The sequence below is a fragment of the Trachymyrmex cornetzi genome, unplaced genomic scaffold (assembly GCF_001594075.2).
Source record: "Trachymyrmex cornetzi isolate Tcor2-1 unplaced genomic scaffold, Tcor1.1 scaffold316, whole genome shotgun sequence".
NCBI lineage: Eukaryota > Metazoa > Arthropoda > Insecta > Hymenoptera > Formicidae > Trachymyrmex > Trachymyrmex cornetzi.
The window spans coordinates 107848-130345 of NW_017297858.1; the positions used below are offsets into that span (position 1 = coordinate 107848).

The following is a 22498-nucleotide window of genomic DNA, read 5'->3' on the forward strand; positions in this document are numbered from 1 at the left end:
AGAAGCAACTTTACAAATATTTTATAAAAAAATGATATATTAATTAACTTACAGCAAATTCTTTTTATACAAGACTAAAAAAAAATATTTTCTCTCTCTCTTTATTGTATTATATTTCTAACAATAATATATTCCATCTAAATACCTGACGGGGTCAAAAGTTGCTCCAAAGGGAAGTTTACCCAATTCTGCCACACCTAATGTTTCTCCTTGCATGAAATCAAAATCCGGAGGTTCTTGTGTCCACGTGCTATTAGTCCAGTCTTTTAATAAATAAGAAAATCTAGCAGATACCATTACGGAATCAATCTTTACACCACAGCCTTCTCCGATTTTCTGCTTGAAAAGAGTAAGTAAACCTGTAAATAATATCTGTTTGTGAAATAATTTTTATTTTTTATTAAGATTAAAAATAAATGAAGATCAATAATAAATGTTATTTAAAAATAAGTTGAATAAAAACATAAATAATGCTTACCAGTAAGGTATCTGCAATGTGGTGGAACTTTCTTTAAATGTACCATGTCGAGATTTACACAGGTTCCTTTACCAGCACAGCATCCAAGATACATTTTCTGCCAAGGTTCTTGTATCTGCACCAGTATCGGTATATAACTAAAACAGATAAAAAAATTACAAGAGATTATAATTAGAAATACAATACAATTGTGTGGCAAATTACTTACCAATTTGCATTGTTAGCAGCAATTGTTAGCGAACTGAGTACAATCTTGATTCGAGTTTCATCTGTTAAATTTGCTTTTCGAGCTGGTATCAAAACAAGAAACTCTCTAACACCGTAATAACGAGCTATTTCCATACAATTATCATTGAGCTTTACAAAATCGTTTGATACGTCCAAAGCATCCTTTTGACACTGTATCCATTCTTCTTCGTTTTCTTCTTTTGTTGCATCTTCATTTTCACTTTCCTTTTCCAGCTTGTAATGTTTCAGCAAAAATTCTACATCTGAATCATACATAGTCATATAACAAAAAATTAAACGCATAATGTTTCATACAGATAAAAAGTTATAAACGTTATAAATATGTATATGTTTATTTGACATATAGATACAAATTATGCTGATGCTCTCTTATTAAAAATATTTCTATTACTAAAAATCTTCCTTTACAAAGACTTTTGCAGATATCCGAAATATTTTAAACAATATATTTATCAAACTATTAAACACGAACCTGCAAAGTTTAGCTTCTCTGAGGTCTCATGCCACTGACAGTTGATGAAATCACCTGGTTTGAGGGAGCTCGTAACCTTCATATGTGGTAGCTTCCATTCGTGTATAAGCTCTTCGATTCGCGCGATGAATACTTCCCATTCGGAGACAGTAGTAAAATCATGATGATAAAAGTCTTCGATCTCTACGTGATGCATTTTCGACAGTGCAACTTCCAATCGTTCCAATCCGAGATGACAATATTGACAATCATGATGAAATCAGAAAGCGTACATTCCGAAGTAAAACAGTGGGAGTTTAGCCAATCAGACGCCAGCGACAAGGCGAAAAACAAGCGACTGGCGAAATGTCATTTATTCAAAACATCAAAGTAGTTGACGGAAATCAGTTCTGTTAATTTATTATATATTCTATCATATTTATTTTATTAATCGTTTTTATATTATGATTTTCTTGTGTCAGCGCATTTATCCATCAGCCTGGATTCCTGGATAAATTTTTGTCTTCACAAGAAGGATTCGGAGGTAATTGAAGAACGCTGATATTATCGACAATTTGATATAAATTTGTGATGAGTTTCGCTGCATGATGCGCGACGTCAGCGACGTGGCGCGACGCGACGTAGTTTTTTTAGGTTGGAATTTGTCGATACTTCAAAATAGACGTAGATTGTCTATATATTTATTAAATTTTTTATGATAAAAAAATTTGTTATCTACGAATTGATTAACAACTAATTATTGATACCGACATGGCTGGGAAGCAAGGAAAAGATTTAGCGTTGTCTATGCTAAGAGTGTTACCTAGATTGTCATTAGGAAATATCCGAGATAATCCTGGTTCAAGAAAATCACCGGTAAGATATAATCAAAACATAACACGAAAGATGGGCCAGTTTTTTTATTTATTGATTGATCAATCGCATTATGTGCATTATGCAGCTTTTATGGAATAAAATTACATTTGCACAGACTGGGATAGATCAATTGATGAATTAAAAACCTCACCCCATGTATCAGCTTACAAAAGTATAAATAAATGTAATATGTAAATGTATATAATATTTTATAATATATAATAATTATAACATTTATAATATAATTATAATTTTATTTTAATTTCCCTTGTTATTCTTATGCATAGAAACGTGGTAGAGGTCAACATGGAGGTAATAAGCATGGTGCTGGAAATAAAGGCTCTGGCCAAAGACAGAATTATATGCGTGTGGGTTACGAAACTGGAAATACTCCATTTTACTTAAGATTTGGCAAAGAAGCGTACTATAAGGGACATCAGTAAGTTTGATAAATTTATATATTTTGTAAAATTATAGAATATGTTGAATGCCTAATAAAAAAATCTGTGCGTTTTAGCTTGAGACGAGAATATCCTCCGCTTTCTTTAAAAATGCTGCAGATGTATATTGACACAAATCGACTAGATATCAGTAAACCAATTGATCTTATATCATTGATAAACACTGGTCTATACAACATGAATGTGCAATGGAAACATGCTGGAGTTCATTTGACAGACGAGGTAATGTCCTGTGAATTTAAGATTTAGAGCTTTTAACAATATATAATAGTTTATAAATTTATTATAAATGTTACAATTATATTACAAAATATTAGTTAATAAATCATAAAAAATTAATTTGTGACATTGCAGTACTATGCCAGATTAACAATTTAACTGTTAATCAACAAGTTGTATGAATTTTATTTATACTTTTGTAAGCTGATACATTGTACCTTTCATATTATGTTCTGATTACATCTTATCAGAAATTTTCTTGAACTAGGATTATCTTAGATGTAATTTAAAGCTTTTATTTTTAATTTTTTTAAATTATACTGTATAGATTATACTACAATTTGTATTGTAATATATATAGCATATAATTGCATATAATTATTCTATACAGAGATAATATTAATATGAAAATTGTGTTTCAAGGGTGCACATTGTTTTGAAGCCAAAGTAAATATAGAGGTGCAGTGGGCCAGTGAGCCTGTAATCGCAGCAATTGAAAGAAATGGCGGTGTAATTACAACTGCCTATTATGACATAAATTGCCTTCATGCTATATCCAATACAAAACAGTTCTTCAGTAGAGGTAATTTTAAACATCTTTTATTCTTGGAAAATAATCCTGTACATTAAGTCTAAGATTTCTTTTATGTAATTCCTCTTTTATATATATATATTATATAATATATAGGTGACCCAATACCACGTAGGCTTTTACCGCCGACAGATTGCTTAGAATATTATTCCAGCGCCAGTATGAGAGGGTATTTGGCCAATCCTGAGAAGATTTCTCAGGAACGGTTGGTACTGGCGCAAAAGTATGGCTACGAGTTACCAAAAATTGAGGAGGATCCTGATTATGAGATGTTGTGCGAGCGTAAGGATCCGCGGCAGTTATTTTATGGTCTGGAACCAGGTTGGGTGGTCAATCTTAAGAATAAAGTCATACTAAAACCGAAAGCCGAGTATTTGAAGGAGTTTTATGCGAATTGAGATGAAGATGTATAGAACAATAATGTGAAATAAATTAGATACAATAAATGATACTTATGAGACGATCATATTTTGTTATTAAAATGCGACCAAATACCATACATAATTAATTGCTTAGGTAAAGCAAATTAATAACAACATAAAATAATTTTATGTGAGTAGTGCCTATAATTACGAGTTATTTTTTTATAGAGTATGTGTTAAAAAAAGTCATGTAAATTTTACATGCTGGCTTGGGGACAAAAACCGGTTCAACATATTCCTTTACGGGGTTTGATCTTAGCATATTTTTACGGTTTCAAACATGTGTTTCGATAATCGCGGGCTCGACTGCAAGGTTGATTCATTCGATGGTAATCGAATCGAGGTCGAATCGCAATATGATCGATCTTCGCTACACCCGCGCACTACAGCACTCTGCACTGCTCTGCACTACACTGCCGCTCGCGCGCTCACAATCGATAGCCTTCTCCTGTCAAATGGATAATAATGGCAGCGATGACGGTTGATACGATGTTGCAAAGCAATGGCTTTCAGACAAAAAAGAAAGAGGACGTCGAAAATAAGGATAACTTATGGTACGTGTCCTAATTTGCGTGATGTTAACTGTGTATCGAGAAATACGCCGCGAAATGATTGTTTGCAATGAGATGCCTATCGCTTTGCGTGACACGTCTTGCTGCGTGAGAAAAATTTACGCGTTCGACCGCACTCGATTGTGTCTTACTCGATGTTATTGTATGCTTTGCAGGTCGTCTATCCTCGCGGAAGTGCAGAACAGCGGCAACAACAAGCTGCCATCGAACAAAAATGTCCTCGTTTTAGGTAAATAGATGACATCATACGACCCTTCGATCGCTCGTTTGATGTAGCATGCATATTAAGTAGTCACACTTGCTGCTCGATACGTGTGTCATCGACAGAAAAAAGTACTTTGTCGTTAGACCCATACTGCTCACTTATAGGAAACGAATCCGTTTCCCCGTCACAATTATTTCGTGTGTGTAGCATTTTGTCATAGGGGTGAAAGGTTATTTCGACAAAATGCATTCTTTATATTCTGCCCGCAAGTGTGCTCCTACATAAAGGAATGTATTTGCCTTTTTCAATATATTATTCATGGGTGTTTTATAATTGTTTAAAACATCTTAACATAATACAGAAACATATACAGAAATATTCAAAGTATAACATTGTGCAAGACTCAATTGAAATAGTATCACACTGATTCTACAATAAGTCGGTAATTGGTAGTCCTAAGTTTTATCGGTGAAGTTGACCAATAGCCAACTTGTATCGCTAAGGCTGATTGGCCAACTTCACTGATTAAGACTAAGACTTCCGACTATCGACTTGTAGAATCAGCATCATACAGTATGTAGGTGACTTAGGACAGCATGTACTTTTGTTAAATTTAGTCATGATATCCCCATCCATGAGTTATTAAAGAAAATTTACAATTTAAATACCACGGAATAAATTAACAAAAGTATGTGCTGTCCCGAGTTATCTGTACTGTTCCGAGTCACTTATATTTATAGTATATATGCTGTACACGTGAAGAGATAATTTAAATGTAGTATTTTCTGTCTCTATATTTAATGAAAAACAAAATTTCAGTCGGCCAATATTTTCCAACCTCATTTAGAGTCGTCGCGATTAATAACACGTAATTGTCAGTAGAAAACAGACTTGTATACAGTTGATTAGTAGCCCTCTGGCTAAGTACAGATGTATAGTGTTATGTGTCAACAATTGTGATAATGATTGTGATGTTTGAAACACAACTTGTGTCGTCATATAAACAAAAGTATCTAGTTTTATACAGTTGGAAAACATCTGACAAATACAATATACAGCAATAATTTTGCAAATGTAATATTTTTCCTATAGTCGACTATATTGTAAATATATGAAATTTATATTATATGTATATATATGTATACTTTTAGGTGATAATGAGAGTGGAAAAACTACGCTTATAGCTAAACTACAAGGTGTAGAGGATCCAAAGAAAGGTTCTGGACTAGAATTTGCATATATCGATGTGAGAGATGATTACAGAGACGGTTAGCATGAAATAAAAATGGATATTCAAATTATCACTTAATGCAGCTTGATTTTGGTGCAATATTTTTTATTTCTTTGCAGATCACACAAGACTATCTGTATGGGTTCTAGATGGAGACCCGGGTCATGCAAATCTTTTGAGATTTGCTCTGAACAAAGAAAGGTTTCCACATACGCTTGTTATGTTAGTTGCTGCCATGACCACGCCATGGGCGATTCTCGATCAACTTCAATCATGGGCAGCATTGTTAGGCGATCATATTGACAAATTACCTTTAGATAATGATACTAGGCAACTGTGCAGACAGCTTAGTAAGTTGGATAAAACAGAAATATAATATGTAATGATATACCATTGTTCGAATATTATTAATATTAATATCAGTTTTTGTTTTGATTGTTATTACGTTTGCCACTTCAGTTCTTTATCTCTCTAATGATTAAAGTATAAGATTTGCAATGCGCGTAGAGAGTAAATTTCAAATTTTTTGAGAAACTTGGCATTGTTATATATACAGTATATTCGATTTTATTCTGCTAGATATTAAAAAGTGGCAGGACTATACCGAACCAGGAGACGAACTGGATCCTGGGAGTCCTCTGCGACGTACCAGTCGTAATTTGGATGACGATACCGCTGAGGGATTACCCTTGCCGGAAGGAGTACTTACAACCAATTTGGGCCTAGACGTTGTTGTAGTCATAACGAAAACTGATTATATGTCTACTCTCGAAAAAGAACAAGACTATAAGTAAGCATCGAATGAATAAAGAATTTGTAGTAACAAATCATTAGCAAACATTAATCTCGTATAATTACTTACTTTTTTCTTATAGAGATGAACATTTCGACTTTATGCAACAATGGATTAGGCGGTTTTGCTTACAATATGGTGCGGGTCTCTTCTACACGTCGGCGAAGGAGGATAAGAACTGTGATTTGCTTTATAAATATTTAACACATAGGATTTATTCTTTACCATTCAGAACACCGGCATTGGTTGTCGAAAAAGATGCAGTACTTATGTAAGAACATCTGACCTGAAAAAAATTCTTTGTCGTACATGCATATTTTAAAATTATTTGTACATTGTAGACCTGCTGGTTGGGATAACATGAAAAAGATTAGTATTTTGCATGAGAATTTGCAATCCATGAAAGCGAACGATTACTATCGTGATGTGATCGCACAGCCAGCAACGAATCGAAAAGTATGCTATTGTATTACTTCGTATTATTGCTTTACATTCTTAATACATACAACTTTTTTAATATAATCTAAATTTAATGGCTTTAAAATATTTAATCTGTTGATACTATTATATATAGTGCGTTGCTAGAGAAATGGAGATTCAGGCGGAAGAAGAGCAAGCTTTCCTTGCGCGGCAGCAAGCAGCTCTATCGGGCCTGAAAGATCCTACTCGTTCTCCGACAACTCGGAATCAGGCAAGCCCTGGACCAGTTATACAGGTTATACCATTTATAAATGGAGCATGCTCTTCATGTTGCGTGTCAAATTAAGGAACCACAGTACTGCCACTAATTCTCTCATCGTCACTATAAATCGTGCGAGTGATTCATTAATCTCATCTGTTATATTCAATACAGAATTATTGAGTCTGTAACCTCTCTCTGATGTACATTTGTGTCAATTGTTTCATTCATTATGCAATGTAATTGACATATAACTGTTTCGTTCATCCGTACAGCTCATCCATTTACGTGATGTTAAAAGTAAATGTATTTTTGTCCTTCGTATTATAAGCTTATGCCTTTTAGAAAACCTGCTTAATGTGTCTCATGAATTCATTTAATAGAATGACAATGTAGTTGCATCACATTAACGTAGCGACTTTATCATGTGCAAAGTAATTTTTATTTAACATACAATAATTTAATCCTGAAGCCGATAAATCATGGCAGTAAATCATGTACAAAAATTTCCAGTGGACAATTGTACAGTTGCCATTGTTTAACACTCCACGTAATTTGAATTCCAGCTGTCATCTCGTGTGGTTATTGCAGTTAACATTTGAAAGCATGTTCTAATCTATGTGGTATGATCTGTCCATTACGACTACTAAATTCCTTCTCTCAACAATAGGCGAGTACTAATGATTTTGTGAATAGGTGGCGTCGCCGAACAAGAAGCTGGATCCCAAGGGTAGCGGCGCAACACCGTCCGGAGAAGGTGTTTTAGCTAATTTCTTTAATTCTCTCCTCTATAAGAAGACTGGAGTGCAGCCTGGTTCCCCGGGAACACCGGGTAACGTAGGAACAAGTCCCATGAAACTTGGTAATAACTAGAGTCCGAACGTCCGAGCTCTCTGCTAATAATAATAATGTCTACTTATAATGAAACTATACTATAGAGACATTTCGTACCTCAGATGCTACACCGGTGGACAAAGCGACGATGTGTAACGACGCAGCAGCGGAATTAGATCGTCTCACTCGGACCAAGAAACTTTCTCCACCCAACCTAAACTCCTCGTCTGAATGTTAAAGATAGCGTTTTTTCTTCGCGGTCGATTAATACAATGAAAATAATAGTCGAAGCTTCGTTGCCATTAGACAGAACTCAAACATAAATTTGAATTGTCTTATAGCCCACTCGTTATAAATGGGAGAGATCATAACATAATGATGAAATGGTTCGCGAAGAAATAAAATTTAGCTCTAATCAATGATAATTTAACTGATCACATTGCAATGAAGACAAATTAAAAAAAAAAATATATATATATATATATAATCTGTCTTGCAACTCTGCGACAGCGAATGTCATAATCGACTAAATATCAATAACAAAGCAGAGTACAATTAGAAAGCTATTAAATTAATGTAATTAAAATATTTAATATAATATTACCGAAATATATATGCTTACGCACATGTTGTCCTAGCGCCTGATCATAGTAAATTATTTAGCAATGCCCGTGTACGTGGAAACGGATGCGCGGTTTTTTTTTTATCATTCTATATATTTACATACGAATGCACATCTTTGTCTCTTCTTCGTAAACAAATACTCTTTTTTTATGTTATATTCGATCGTTTTTTTTTTTTTTACGAAATAGTCTCCATGGCGGCTCATTACTCTGCATTCGGTCTAATTTTAACAATGTAAGTGCCGTTAGCGTTGCGAAAATGTTGTGCGAATGCGTGAGATAGTCTTTTATACGAATTGTTCATAAAATGGGAGAATCCTTTTAAAGGAAGACACATTGCAGTCTTCAGATTTAGGGATAGCTAATGGTACGAGACTGGGAAATAGATGTCCACAAATTGCGCGTGTAAATTCAATATTTTAGAGTTTTAGTCGAGTATATTATTCAATTCAAGAAAACTCAAGAAAGATATATTATTCAACTCAAAACAGGTGAGCAGAGACATGTACATTCAATTATCAACTAAATGTGGCTGTATGTATATGAAATTCAAATTCTCAATGAAAATAAATAATTTTTCGTATATCTCGTCTCTTATACTTATTTTTAATCCGAGCAACACTTCAGTTACAATTTCATTAAGCGATAATAAAGGAATTTGTATAATGAGTTTATATATACAAAATTCTTTTATTTTATTGGATCAGTGCAAAAGTTCGTGCCCCATTTGTGAATAAAAGTCAAGCAGTTGTTATTAAAACCGCCTTTATTAATCAATGCTGTATTTGCCACCGTTCTCGATAACTATTTTCCAATGTTCAACCAATTTATACATAGATACCACGTTTGGTATCTATGTATAAATTGAAAAAATCGTGTGGTTTTGCGTCAAAGAATGCGGTGATGTGATTTTTGACAGCCTCCACAGAATCGAAATTTTTTCCATTTAAATCGTTTTACAATGACCGAAACAAATAATGGAAGGGTCCGATGTCCAGAGAATATAGTAGATGCAATCATGGTGGAAGTAACAAGGTGTGTTATTGCGCAGGTATTCTTGTATTCTTGTATTGTTACTTCCATTATGGATGCAATAAGATTTCTCATTTCAACTGTTTCAATTTGTCCAGAGTCATTTTCGAAGTATGTGGTCATTATCATGGTGGAAGATGACGCCTCTATGATTAGCCAAGCTCGAGCGTTTTTCTTTGATTGCTGTATCCAATTTGATTAGTTGTTGACAGTACTTCTTTGAATCAATCGTTTGGGCAACAGAAAGCAGTTCAAAATATATAACACCTTGGCAATCCCACTAAACAGAGAGTAAGACCTTTGGATACAATTCTGCTTTGGCGACTGAATCTATCGTTCATTCGCTTCCTTCCAAGTACGTCTACGTTTGACGGTGGTATACAGAATCCATTTTTCGTCGCCAGTCATCAAACGGTCCAAAAAAACCTCTTTTTCCGGACGTCTGAGCAAAGAAACGACTGCAGAGATGTGATCCAACTTGTTTTTTTCGGACAACGAATGCGGTACCCAAATGTGAAGCTTCAGATTCGAATGAGTCCCATCTTCTTTAAACGCCGAAACGCGGTTGATCGATCAATGTTCAGGGCCTCGGCAACCTCTTCCGTCGAAATGCGTGCATTATTTGCTATTAATGCGCGTAGAACATCGTCATCGATGACGGAAGGACGTCCAGAACGAGGTTCATCTTCGAGGCTAAAATCACCACGACGAAATTTAGCAAACTACTTCTTCACCGTTCGAAGGGCTGGTGCACGGTCCAAATAAACCTCCAGAATGTTTTTTGTCGCAGCGCCAACGGTTATTCCTTTCCGGAACTCGTAAAGCATCACATGTCGAAAATGCAACTTCTCCTTGTCCATCTTCAATAATTTTTTTTCACGATTTAAATTCAACCAAACCAAACACTTCTAATGCTCAAATAACACCTCGGACTGATATCTTTCCAACGACATATAATATTCATACATAAACAACAGAGTTGCCATGCTGCTTTACCAGTTCCATCTGTATGAATCGGGCACGAACTTTTGCACTGTGTGTGTGATCTAATATTATATTAAATAAAATACATAAAAAAGCAATCAATGCAATAATATAATCTTCGCTGTATAGGACATACGCTATAATTATCGCAGCTCAGACACCTGTCATTTATATCTTTATTTGTAATATCGTAATTCATATTATATAATTCATATTATATAATTCATATTATATATTTATCATACAATAATTATATATGTATTGAAATAAAACTCAAGAAAGACAGTAATACAATATATAAAAATATTGTCGAAATAGGAATGGCCTTCAAATATAAATCATTCCGTTTTATGATCATTCTTACTATTTTTCATCTAAGATTATAATTTATTAATCGTTATGATGTACAGAGGAAAGCCCTCTATTATGAGATAGTTGGCGCCTAATATGAGATAGCGGCGTTTCTGCTAAACTAATAAACGCTATCTATTGGTTCCACCATGAATTTATTGCTCTTGGATTGAAAACTATTTAGTGGAAAATTCATTATTAAATCATGCCTGTAGTCATTGTAAAACAAGATTTAAAAATTTGGATGTCTTCAAGTTTCATTGAGATGAGCATTTAAACCTTGTTTATTATTTAATAAATAAATATTTGGCAATAAATTTTTCATGTAGTGATAGAGTAAAGTCGTACTAATAGAAAAATATGGGATATGTTGAATTGTTTAATTACAGAAGTTAAATTTGATGATCGTAACATCATAAGGCGTGGAAATCGTAATATGAGATACCCAACAGAGTATTTCTAATATGAAATAACCCATGCTCCTATGTTATAGTGAAAATCGTTGATAAAGTATAAATGTTATTGTGCAATAATAAAAAAGACAACCGGAATGAACGTCGAGTGCCTATATCTGCGAAGCTTGATTCCAACCATCTGAAAACGAGTTCTGGGTATAATCTATTGCATGCTCATTTTTCGCGCACGCTGGCTGGATTTGTTTGTATTTTAGAAACATTAAATAAAGTTTTTTAATTGCACACAATACTGATATACTTTGCGTTTTACTATCGATTTTTCGGAGCATCTCATATTAGGACAGCACAATTTTTTGACTTTGCGACTTGTTCACTTTTTACATTTCTTTAATTTAAAAAAAAAATGGAATTTGAACTAAATTTTATGTAACGTTATCTTAAAGCTTATTAAATTCCCTTCAAAATGACCTATTATTTTTTAAAATTCTGCCTATAGACTTCTAGCATTTACCCAAAATAAACTCGGTATTTCATAATAAGGGCCTTTCCTCTACCAATACAACTAATTTTTGTGATTGAGCTAATCATTAAATAATTGAACACGATGTAAATTGGTAATAAAAATCAAATACAATAAAGCTTTCATTCATTAATTATGAATAAATAAAAATGCTGTTATGAAAAATATATATTTACAAGAAATGCATTGAATGGCGTAAAAAGGAAAAGAGGATAATTATCTTTAAATTCATAAATCATGATAGGTATACAATAGAATCATTAATGACAGATCTCCTTTCAGAAATATGAAGCTAATATTTCTGGAATATTTGTTAAAAAAGATCCATTTTATAAACATATAAATAATAAATAAAAATATACATATATCTCATACATAACATAATGTATACATATATAACATATATCCATGTATATTATATATAACATATACATATACATGTATATATATGTATATTTTATTTACTACACTTCAAAATTGATATAAAATTTACATTAAAAACCATTTAGAATTTGAAAATATTAAAATTTTAGAAATATAATTAATATACATTTTATGTCAAATAATATAATTATTACGTTCGAGAAAATATTAATATATAAATTTTTAAGTTAAGAAAAAAATGAAAACAGCTTTATTATTTTACCGATATAGATCCGCCAATGTATCGAACATATTTTTACCAATTTATGTAACATGTAAATAACATCACATATATTAGCAGATATCATGATATTTAATTAACAACGATAAATTATGGAATCATCTTACAATTTTATTTTAATCCTTTGAAAAATATCAAATTGAAATGTAATATTTTACTTATTATTAATTTTGGCAAACTATGTGGAAATTATTTAAGATGGATATAAAACTATTAATTCTATTGATAATAGATATTCGGAAGAACTTTGTAATGTCTACTGAGCATTTTCTGAATTTTTAATCATGCAGAAAAAACAGTGTTATCCATAAGTGGTAAATAAAGGTTTTTTGTAGGAAGCTTACTAGAAATATGTTACACTTGTATATGTTAATAGCCGTACGACTACGCATGAAACGCAACTTCAACAGCATAATATATCATCTATCATGCAACGAGGTTCTTTTATTAAAAATATGAACAATAAATAATAATTGTGCGTACCTACACTTATCGCAATTATTTACCTATCAATCAACTTACATTTTTATCTATAAATCGTAGCTCGAAGAGCACCATTTAATATCTTCATTATTTTTCATTGTTATACCATTTAATATCATGATTTTTTTATTTCATGACAAACAACGTTGTTCTACGATTCAGCTTTACGTAATGCTGTTATCAGGAATAAACGGGGCGTAAGAGGAAATGTTTCGTCTCGTGAAATATTGTGGATCCTTGTGGATTATAATTCGTCCGTCATACAATCACGTACAATCACCCTTAGAAAATTTCAGTGCGCAATGCAGCCTGTAACAGTCTTTTATTTTTAGTAGAGCAGAATACGTTTGTCTACCGCCTTGCGACATATTGGGCACTCCGACATCCGGTCGCCGCACATTTGGCAGGTGCCGTGTCCGCACAGGAAGATCATGTTTTTCAGACGATCCAGACAAACCGGGCACATAGTCTGCAACAATAAAGGAATAAATTTCACAAATTCTGCGTGATGTTCCGAAGTCTGTCAACCGTCATGAGTAAATCAATTTATTCAATTTTCACTGTTACACATACAGATAGTGATTTCAGAAGTTTCCTCCAATTCAAAGTCAATATTATAATGCGATATATTTTTATATATCTTTTGTTTTTAAATATAATCTATTCAGAGTTGACAAACGCTACTTTTCAGTTACTTCGTCGTTACTTTTTATAGTAAACAATTTGATGACGATGTTGCAATTTTTTATAATGGTAATGCTAACTAATTAAACGCTAAGGTTGTGTTAAAGTTGTCACTTTTACAAGTAATTTGTCACCATTACGTGTTACTTATTGAAAAAAGTAATACATAACGAGTAACGTTACACGTTTAGTAACGAGTAAAAAGTAACACGTTACAAATTAGGAGTTATTTTTTTCAGTAACAAATGACTTTTTCAACCCATTACAAGTAACAATTGACTTTTCTATCTCTTATGTTAGCATTATCGTCATAAAATATTCACAATGTCATTATGCCAAATCGTTATTATAACAAAGTAAAGATTAACAAAATAACGGAGTTACAAGTAAACGCCGTTACTTTGCCAACCTTGAATCTATTTAACATTAAATACATATACATTTTTTAAATTTTCTTAAAGTTCCACTATGAATAATATTAAATAAAAAAATTGAATTTTTTCTAATCAAAATTCTTCTAATCCGTTTATGATCTAACTTCTTAAATCTTTCCTGAGCAAATAAAGTAAAAACCAAGAAAAGAGTTATTGCGGTACTCTCCAAGGAGGCATTGGGATACAGTACGGGAAAACGTATTCTGCTTTTTCAAGAGAGAAAGGTAATTGTACACAGCGCGGTGCAGACTTCTTTCTTCGACACAAATTAAATTATTCGTTTCATTAAAGCGACGCATAACGAAGCGAAACGCAGAAGGGACACGTACCTGTTCCTTGATGTCCTGCAATTGCTGCTGTAGTTTTTGTATGTCGCTGTGGGAAGTATCTCGGCTGCCGTTGTTCATTAGGAGAGCTTCTCCAACTACGGTGTTGTTTGAGGGCGTCGATTCCTCCTCAAGATCCGCCTTGACTTCAGATATTGTTCCTTCGAAGCATAACAGTCGGTAAAAAAAAAATATATATAAATAAAAAGAAAAGAAAAAAGTCGCCAATTTCTTGACAACGGCAGCATCGCTTAGAGATGCTCTCATTTATTACAATTCATATTTTTATTCGCAAATTAACGTTATTTATCGATAACATAAATATTTTAACTAAAGAAAACATCGGAATTAGCATATAAAGTAGTGTAATAAATACATAAATACTGAAAAGTTTGCATTGTGTCAGCAAAAATAGAAAAATATAGAGAAATATTTCTCCCATTTAAAATTTACATATTTATATACATTTAATAATTCAAAGTATTAAAAATATACGTGATCAATTAGTTAGGAAGCTACTTTTGCGATTACGTTTTAAACGCGATCTCCAATCCAATTCATCCTTCGCGCGAACACCATTATCGATCGTTCATCATTACATTAATTATTAAAAGGCAAAAAATGCAATGTACGCGCAAACCGCGCAAATACAGTCTGAGAACAATTCGATTTACTTATTCAAGATGAGATTAGAGGCGAGCAATCTAATCGTTGCGTGAGAGTAGTTTATTAAATTCCATGCGATTAGATAGGTCGAGATAGACGAGAAGTTGTGAAATGGATGTTAATACCTGAGGCATTGCACCCCTTCACGTAGGTGACATCACCACCGCCGCCGCAGCAGACAGAGAGCGGTACCATGTGCTGTATTTGGGCTCGGCATTGCACGCACTTCTTCATCAGGGCCGCACAGCTCTCGCAGGCGCACATGTGGCCGCACGGACGGAACAGCACGCCCGCCTTGCGATCCGAACACACTACGCATTCTTCGATCTGGGAACAAACATCCATTATTATGTGAAGGCAGAAGGTTGATGGAACGCGCGTTTAGAGTTTCGAGAATCTATTCCGGGACAGAATGGGATTATTCGGTCAACTATTAGTCTACATAGCAGTAGTGCAGCATGGTGTATCAAGTTGGATTGACGAAAGGTTGAAGGAGTTTACTCCACGATTAGAACTTTAGTGGCTTACAGAAAATTAAATTAAGGTTACTGGAGAGATATATTTGCATAAACGTAGAAATATATTGTGCATAACGATAAAATGGATTTTTCTTTTATAGAAAAGAGAGTTCGTTTCATAGAAAAAATTTATAGAATTATATCGAAGAAAAAGAAGAAATATGTAATTATTATTAAGAATATCATTAAAACGCAATCGACAAAGAATTTATAAATGTAATATTAATGTAAGATTAGTTAGTGTTAGATAAAAAAATAAGTTTTAAAAATAAAAATAATATCGTACATCTAATAATAGAAGAATATACAAACAATAGCGTCGCGTGATATTTTACCTTCACTCGAGAAAGAACGTTCTCACGACAAATCAGACATTTCTTCACCCTCGGTGCACAGACGTTACAACAAGCCACGTGTCCACAGGGACTAAACAGCATCTCTCGTTTGCCATCGGAGCATACAAGACACTCGTCGATCGCTGCCGAAGGGACGATGGTTTCGATGTCGTGTCTGTGGAAAGGGGAGCTGTATGTTAGCTACATTATACTAAGAGATACGGCGATGTATGTCGTAATTGCACGGGGAATTATACATGGAACATGTAACAAGACAATCGATTGTATAAATTTGTGTCTTAATTCTTCGCGAATATTTTATTCTCTCTTGTTAAATAAAAAAGTTTGCGAAAGAAAAATTTCTACAAATTCCATTAAGAGATTATTATGTTGAATAGAATTTCGAAAAAAGATTTGATTATTATATTCAACATTTTTAAATATAGGCGTTTTTATATAATCCAAAGATTAAAAAGGAACCATAAAGTATTTCTCCCTTCACCCGAATACTAACGACTCCTTATCCTTGTGACAGGTGGTGAGAGTCTTGCAGAGATTCGGGTCCGGGCAAAGATCCAAAGGTGTTTGGCCCTTTTTGTTCTTCAGCTCTAGATCGGCACCGTGTGCTGCGAGGAAGCATGCGATGAAGGAGCTGCTCTTCTTGTCCTGACCCTGAGTGCCTAGGCCCATCAGCAGTCGTCCGACATCCTGCACGTCCTGCAGTTGTCGCAGTTGCGACAGCGTGTGATGTCGAAGGGCCTCATGCAGAGGAGTGTCTCCGTCCTTATCAGCGACATTCAGATTCGCGCCTTCGCGAACCAACAGCTGCGACGGATAAATTATCGCAAATATACTATCGACCTTTTTCCGGGGAAAGAATGACTCGACTATCCTATTATCATATGTCGAGCCAAACAATTTTTGTCTAACGTTCGATATTATCAGGAATTTAATTATTATTTTAGAAATTTAAATGAATTATATTTTATTATAATATTACTATAATATAAATAACGTTCGCAAAATCTAATATTGTTCAAAAAGTTTACTGATGAAGATTCAAAAGAGAATCGAAACGTACAAATTTTGAATAAAGATGAAGGTCATCACATCGGATGGATTAACAAAATTACTTGTGTAAGATTTATTGCGCACCTCCGTTCGCGCTGATTCTTATTAGCCTTGAGTTTGGTTGTTTTTTGTTTGTTATATTACTGTGATTTTCACAAGATTGGAACAAACGATTTTCGCAAATATTAGCAGAAACATACTCGGACGATCTGCGTGTGTTGTCGCTCGACCGCTAAATGCAAAGCGGTCTGCAGGTTTACGTTCTGCAGGTCCAGATCGGCTTTCCCAGCGCGTGCCAATTGTTCCGCAACCTCTACGTGATTGTTGAGGGCAGCTAAGTGAAGGGCCGTATAACCATCATCTTTCTTTTCGTCGACAATCCAGGGTCGCGGTAATTTTGACAGCAGCACTCGCATTGCACTAAAATCAAATGAAATGCAAGACATTAAAACAAAAAACCGCGATTGCATTTTCGAATTGAAAAATCTGTTCCTGTTACACTTGCAAAATATATTTTAATTCAAATTACTTTACAACGAATTTTGCCCTAATTATCTTATATATGAGTTGCCTTAATTAATTTTTTTTTCAAGAAATGTTCCGAATAAAATGCCTTGTATATCTAAAAATGAATGTGTTTTTTATTTTTTATGACGTATTTTATATCATTATTTTAAATAAATAGTGTAATTTAGCTCGTATTTGTTTCATAACTATTTTATTTATGTATGATACTTTATAATTTTTTTCCTTTATAAGATGTTCAATTTTATTATTCTTTATTATTTTGAACTAATCATATTTTGACATATTTTGATACCAATATACATATATTCGTTCCAGAGAAGCAATTTTTCAAGAATCTATGATATATTTATTTCTGTCTGCTTGTGCTTTTACAACATATCAACATAATTTCAAATTTCCTTGTTAGATCATACACTTCCGTGTATCTCGTATACATTTCTAACTACTCGTTATAGTAGGGACAAGACCCCATGGTAAGATGATAAAGAGAGACGGGGACAGCTGTTCTTAACAGGGCCTCTCCGCCGAGAAGACCTCTTCGAGGCCGTTGCTGTGGCATGAGAAACAGGCGTATGTTTCATCACATATGTGATTCTTGCATATGTTTCGAAATATCTCGCAAACGGCTTAGGAGGCCATCCCGCATTCTCCTTCCTATCTCGCTTCAGAAAGATATCTCGTTAATTATTCCACGATAATTTCGCAGAATCAAAAATCTGAATATAGAACTTTTTGCGGAAATTTCGATTATCGGAAGCACAATTTATATTATATCTATAATATATTATAATAAAATACAGTAACAATTACTTTTAGATAAAAAGAAAATTTTCTTTGATAAAGATATATTTTTTCACAATAAATCAGATTAACACTACAAGAAAAATTAGCAATGCAAATCTTAACTTGATGATCGAAATTTGATTTATAATTCTAGTTATTTATTTTACCATCTTAGAATTACACTCACAAGAGAAAAGTTTCATTGATTAAAAAAAAATTATTTGAATCAAAGAAATTTGTGCATTGCTTAAAGAAAAGTTTCTTCGATTTAAACGTCATTTCCTAAAATCAAATAAATTTTTATTTTTCTCAAAAAGGTATTATATTTTTATTTCAACTTAAACAGAATCAATGAACAAATAATTTTGTCAATTTACACATAATTTTTCTTTGGGTGTAAAATAAAATAATCTGTAAAAAATTATTGCTCACATATTAACTATATTAATGAATGCTTGCAAAAGTCATACGGGAGTAATAATGCCAATAAATATAATCACGTTACATTCATAATGCTGTTATAAATGTCGACCGCTGTTTTCTCACTTCATGAGAAGCCATCAAATTTTTATGGCGTGTAAGCGGCGTCATTTTCATTAATGCGGTCTAAGGGTGCGCGTTTTGCATCCAAGTGCGATCGCAGGATCTCGCTACCCGCTGCAGCAGCAACAGCAGCAGCCGCGAGTCGTAGCCGACTCTCCTTGTCATGAATATGCAAATAGTCGCGAGTGTTACCGTTACCGCGTTAATAACCATAAATCGATTACTTTGCCAATTATGTCCGGATACTCGTGCCTTGCATCGACGACGTGAGCGCGATTTTATTGCGTCGTTGACCGGCCTCGTTGATTTCATTCCGCTCTCGTTGTACCGCGGCTCTTTTTTTTTCTTCTCGCCTCAATTCTCACGGCTTGCCGAAATAATTACAAACGGAACGATTGGAATAATATAACGATTAAGGTCGTTCAGTTCGGGTTGGCATTGTCTATAAAGCAATTTAAAAAAATGTATACTCTATACCTTGAATAACATACCGTGCATTCGTTTCAATCTCGAGATGTAATTAGTGTACTGTTATAATGTAATTATACCTTAATCGATCATCTGACAAAATAAGATATGTATATATAATCATATCAGTGCGTTGATGAAGGAAAAGACAAGTCTCTTTGATCTTTCATCTTGACGGGCTTAGAAAGAATAAAATAGCTAAGTGGGCACGAAACTCTCTTTTTACTCTTGTCCTATTGGTTGAATTGTTTCAGAAGAAGGAAGACAGTAGTATATTCTTTAAAGTCAGGAGTCATCACAGTATTGACTGGTACTAACGCAGTACGATAATTTTAAACTTACATTATTAATTATTAGATACAAAATAAAACTTGAAATGTGGTTTTTACGTGTATTTTGTGCAAAAGTAACACTCTGAGCACAGATGTATCAACTTAATGACTCAGGGCCCTTGATTACATGATTCACTGCTACCCCCGTAATCGCTCTATCTCTTTCTAGATCTGTCAAGATGGTTTCGATGCTAATGCTCCGTCCAATACTACACTGAGAAAAAATGCTGTTGATTCAATCAAAGTCTATATTACGGGCTGTCACTAACATAAGTAATTAATTCATGTATATTTTTATTGACATAAAGGTCTTGATTATTGGAATAATAATTTATGTTTTTATGTCAATAAAAATATAGGTACATGAATCACTTATGTTAGTGACAGCCCGTAATATAGACTTTAATTGAATCAATAGCATTTTTTCTCAGTGTATATGTCGATGATTACGACACAGTGATAACTCGTAAACCTTTTGGCACCTTCGAAGAAAATCATGAAAACCTCAAAAGTATTACTTCAAAATAATATAAGATACATATTATTAGAATGGGGCAACGTGTGTGTTTTGATAAAGGGTGACCAACCTGCTTGCAACACGCGTACCATTAGTGGAAGGCATTCGTAGTAGCACGTCTAAAGAAGTACGCGCTATCAGAAAAAATTTAATAAAACAAAAAACGACACAGTAATATAGCACTTCTAGTAAAAATTATTTTTTTTATACTTGCGCTCTTCAGCTGCTTCGTTTTCGTGCTAAACTGTTTATTTTAAAATAAATGTAAAATAAAACACAGTAAAAGAAATTAATTTGTTAAATTTCGTTTTGCTTTCAATGCAAGAGAAGAAAGTATAAATAAAATTAATCTTTTTTTTTTATTGCTTGATTCTGCAGTAGATGGCACACCAACAATTTTGAACCTTTATAGCACACCAGACAAAAAGGTTAGTTATTTTTGGTTTAGATAGTAGTTTAACAATAAGTTAGTTTGACAAATTAATTAATAAGTACGATAGTAAAGACAAGTTTCATTGCAAGGGCTGTGTTATTCTTTGTACCTGTAGCAGATTATACAAATATTCAATTCAATTCAATATACGTATATTAAAATAAATTGATATTTATCATAATATATATATATAATCTACCGGAGTAAGGCTCAAAACTTTTTTATAAGAGGACCAGCTTTTTCTGTTTAGTTATTACGTCGCTAGAATTTATTGTCCTCCATTCAAAAATCGCGTTAAATTTCGTATAGGATTTCGTATATGTGAATGAAAGGCACGACGACGTTGATTTAACGCTGCCAATAATTATCGCAATTACAACGGCAGCCCCGCGCGATGTAATAAATAGAAATAAGCGAGCGACGCCCTGCTTATTGCGTTCTCCTGTCAGTCTCCGGTTTAATATCATTCTGCCGCATTTCGTACGCACTCGAAGACGGAATTCGTCGCAATCATCGACTCGGGCTCGCATAAATACTCACTTAGGCGGCGCATATCGCGACGCGTGATATTATTACCGCGATTAATTTCCCGTCGCTTGTTGACGACGGACAAAAGAGAGTACTCGTCGACGTCTCTATTCCTTTATTGGCATCAATGAACCGTCGTTAGGCACTCCCGATGTACCATTCAATACCGTTACGCCGACACACCAGTTCGCAGCTGATCATTATGACTTCAAATCGTCATTTATTGTCGTATCGTATCGGGAATAGAGAGACTAACATCATTCTGTAGATCGGAGATCATAAACGGAGATGATTTGAATACGAAACACCATATCGAAAGAAATTCCCGTGATACACATACAGGGTGTGCCAAATTTTTTGGCACACCGCTTGTCGAGCCGCTTGTGGACTAAACTGCGTTTGGACATTTTGCTCATTGGGTAATTAAAAAAAATTGCGAAAACTCTGCAAAATGGTATAGAGGACTTTGATTCGGTTTAGTCCGCTTTACCTGCTCGCAAGCGGTATGTCAAAAAGTTTGGGACACCATGTATGTGTACATATACTATACGTACGCTGCATTTGGAGACGTATAAAAAATTGACGCGTTCTCTTTCTGTTACCGATCTCTTCGTGAATTTATCATTAACGTCTGTTTCTAACAGAAGCGCTCAGCTGAAACTCAGCGTTGGATATTTTTCTTTCAATATATTTTCTTTTTCACAATACTTTTTAATTCAGCAGATTAAACACGTAGCGGATTAATTTTGATAGACGATTGAATAAATCAGGTGCAGTTTTGCACAGAGACTTGAAATAAAATCCCAGATGTACTCGCGTCGCGTTTGCAAGCGAGTCGCCACAAATCGGGCTCGCTTCGCGCGTCGCACGCGCGATTTGCGCACGCATATATCGAGCATTTAGTGAGTCAGCGACGGCCGTGGCATCATCGCGGTCGGCGGAGCTACCGAGAATCCGATGCCACGAGCTCCAACGACACACACGCGTGCCTCCGCATCCTCTCGATGCACGGCTGCAAACGTCCGACGAGGCTCGCGCCGTCTCCCGTGTTGAATCCGCGGCGTGCAGTGAGTCAGTGAGATCACGCGGCGACACGCTAAATATAATTGACACGAGCGTGTGCAAAATAACAACGAGAGCACTGCAAGAGTGGTCGACCTAAGGAGAGAGAGAGAGAGAGAGAGAGAAGTATAGTTC

General features: G+C 34.2%; 4 protein-coding genes across 5 annotated transcripts in view; 2 read left to right on the top strand and 2 right to left on the bottom strand.

Annotated features, from left to right (window-relative positions):
- Rab3GAP1 (RAB3 GTPase activating protein subunit 1) overlaps positions 1-1395 on the bottom strand; it is a 41529-nt gene extending 40134 nt beyond the window's left edge. The window contains exons 1-4 of the mRNA XM_018509797.1: positions 1200-1395; positions 687-969; positions 479-615; positions 146-359 (exon numbers count right to left, since the gene is read on the bottom strand). Of these exons, the coding sequence (XP_018365299.1) occupies positions 146-359; positions 479-615; positions 687-969; positions 1200-1395 (830 nt within the window). The remainder of the gene's footprint in view (positions 1-145; positions 360-478; positions 616-686; positions 970-1199) is intronic.
- Positions 1396-1819: 424 nt separating this feature from the next.
- Positions 1820-3786, top strand: mRpL15 (mitochondrial ribosomal protein L15). The gene is made up of 5 exons (XM_018509791.1): positions 1820-2054; positions 2342-2493; positions 2572-2737; positions 3158-3317; positions 3423-3786. Exons 1-5 carry the CDS (start codon positions 1950-1952, stop codon positions 3722-3724), a joined length of 885 nt encoding a protein of 294 aa, XP_018365293.1. The 5' UTR covers positions 1820-1949; the 3' UTR covers positions 3725-3786.
- A 373-nt stretch (positions 3787-4159) lies between these two features.
- Dlic (dynein light intermediate chain) lies at positions 4160-8538 on the top strand. Of its 2 annotated transcripts, none has more exons than XM_018509777.1 (10): positions 4160-4302; positions 4476-4549; positions 5677-5793; positions 5876-6106; positions 6336-6546; positions 6632-6820; positions 6891-7005; positions 7124-7264; positions 7925-8090; positions 8185-8538. In XM_018509777.1, the coding sequence occupies exons 1-10, from the start codon at positions 4214-4216 to the stop codon at positions 8298-8300; spliced, it is 1449 nt and encodes a 482-aa protein (XP_018365279.1). In that variant the 5' UTR covers positions 4160-4213; the 3' UTR covers positions 8301-8538. The 2 variants fall into 2 exon arrangements, with proteins under 2 accessions (XP_018365279.1, XP_018365280.1); XM_018509778.1 differs by having other exon boundaries at positions 7124-7240.
- A 4290-nt stretch (positions 8539-12828) lies between these two features.
- Positions 12829-22498, bottom strand: part of mib1 (E3 ubiquitin-protein ligase mind bomb 1) — a 472329-nt gene continuing 462659 nt past the window's right edge. Inside the window, exons 10-15 of the mRNA XM_018509796.1 lie at positions 17370-17589; positions 16613-16923; positions 16099-16273; positions 15371-15572; positions 14583-14740; positions 12829-13604 (exon numbers count right to left, since the gene is read on the bottom strand). Of these exons, the coding sequence (XP_018365298.1) occupies positions 13464-13604; positions 14583-14740; positions 15371-15572; positions 16099-16273; positions 16613-16923; positions 17370-17589 (1207 nt within the window). The 3' untranslated portion in view covers positions 12829-13463. The remainder of the gene's footprint in view (positions 13605-14582; positions 14741-15370; positions 15573-16098; positions 16274-16612; positions 16924-17369; positions 17590-22498) is intronic.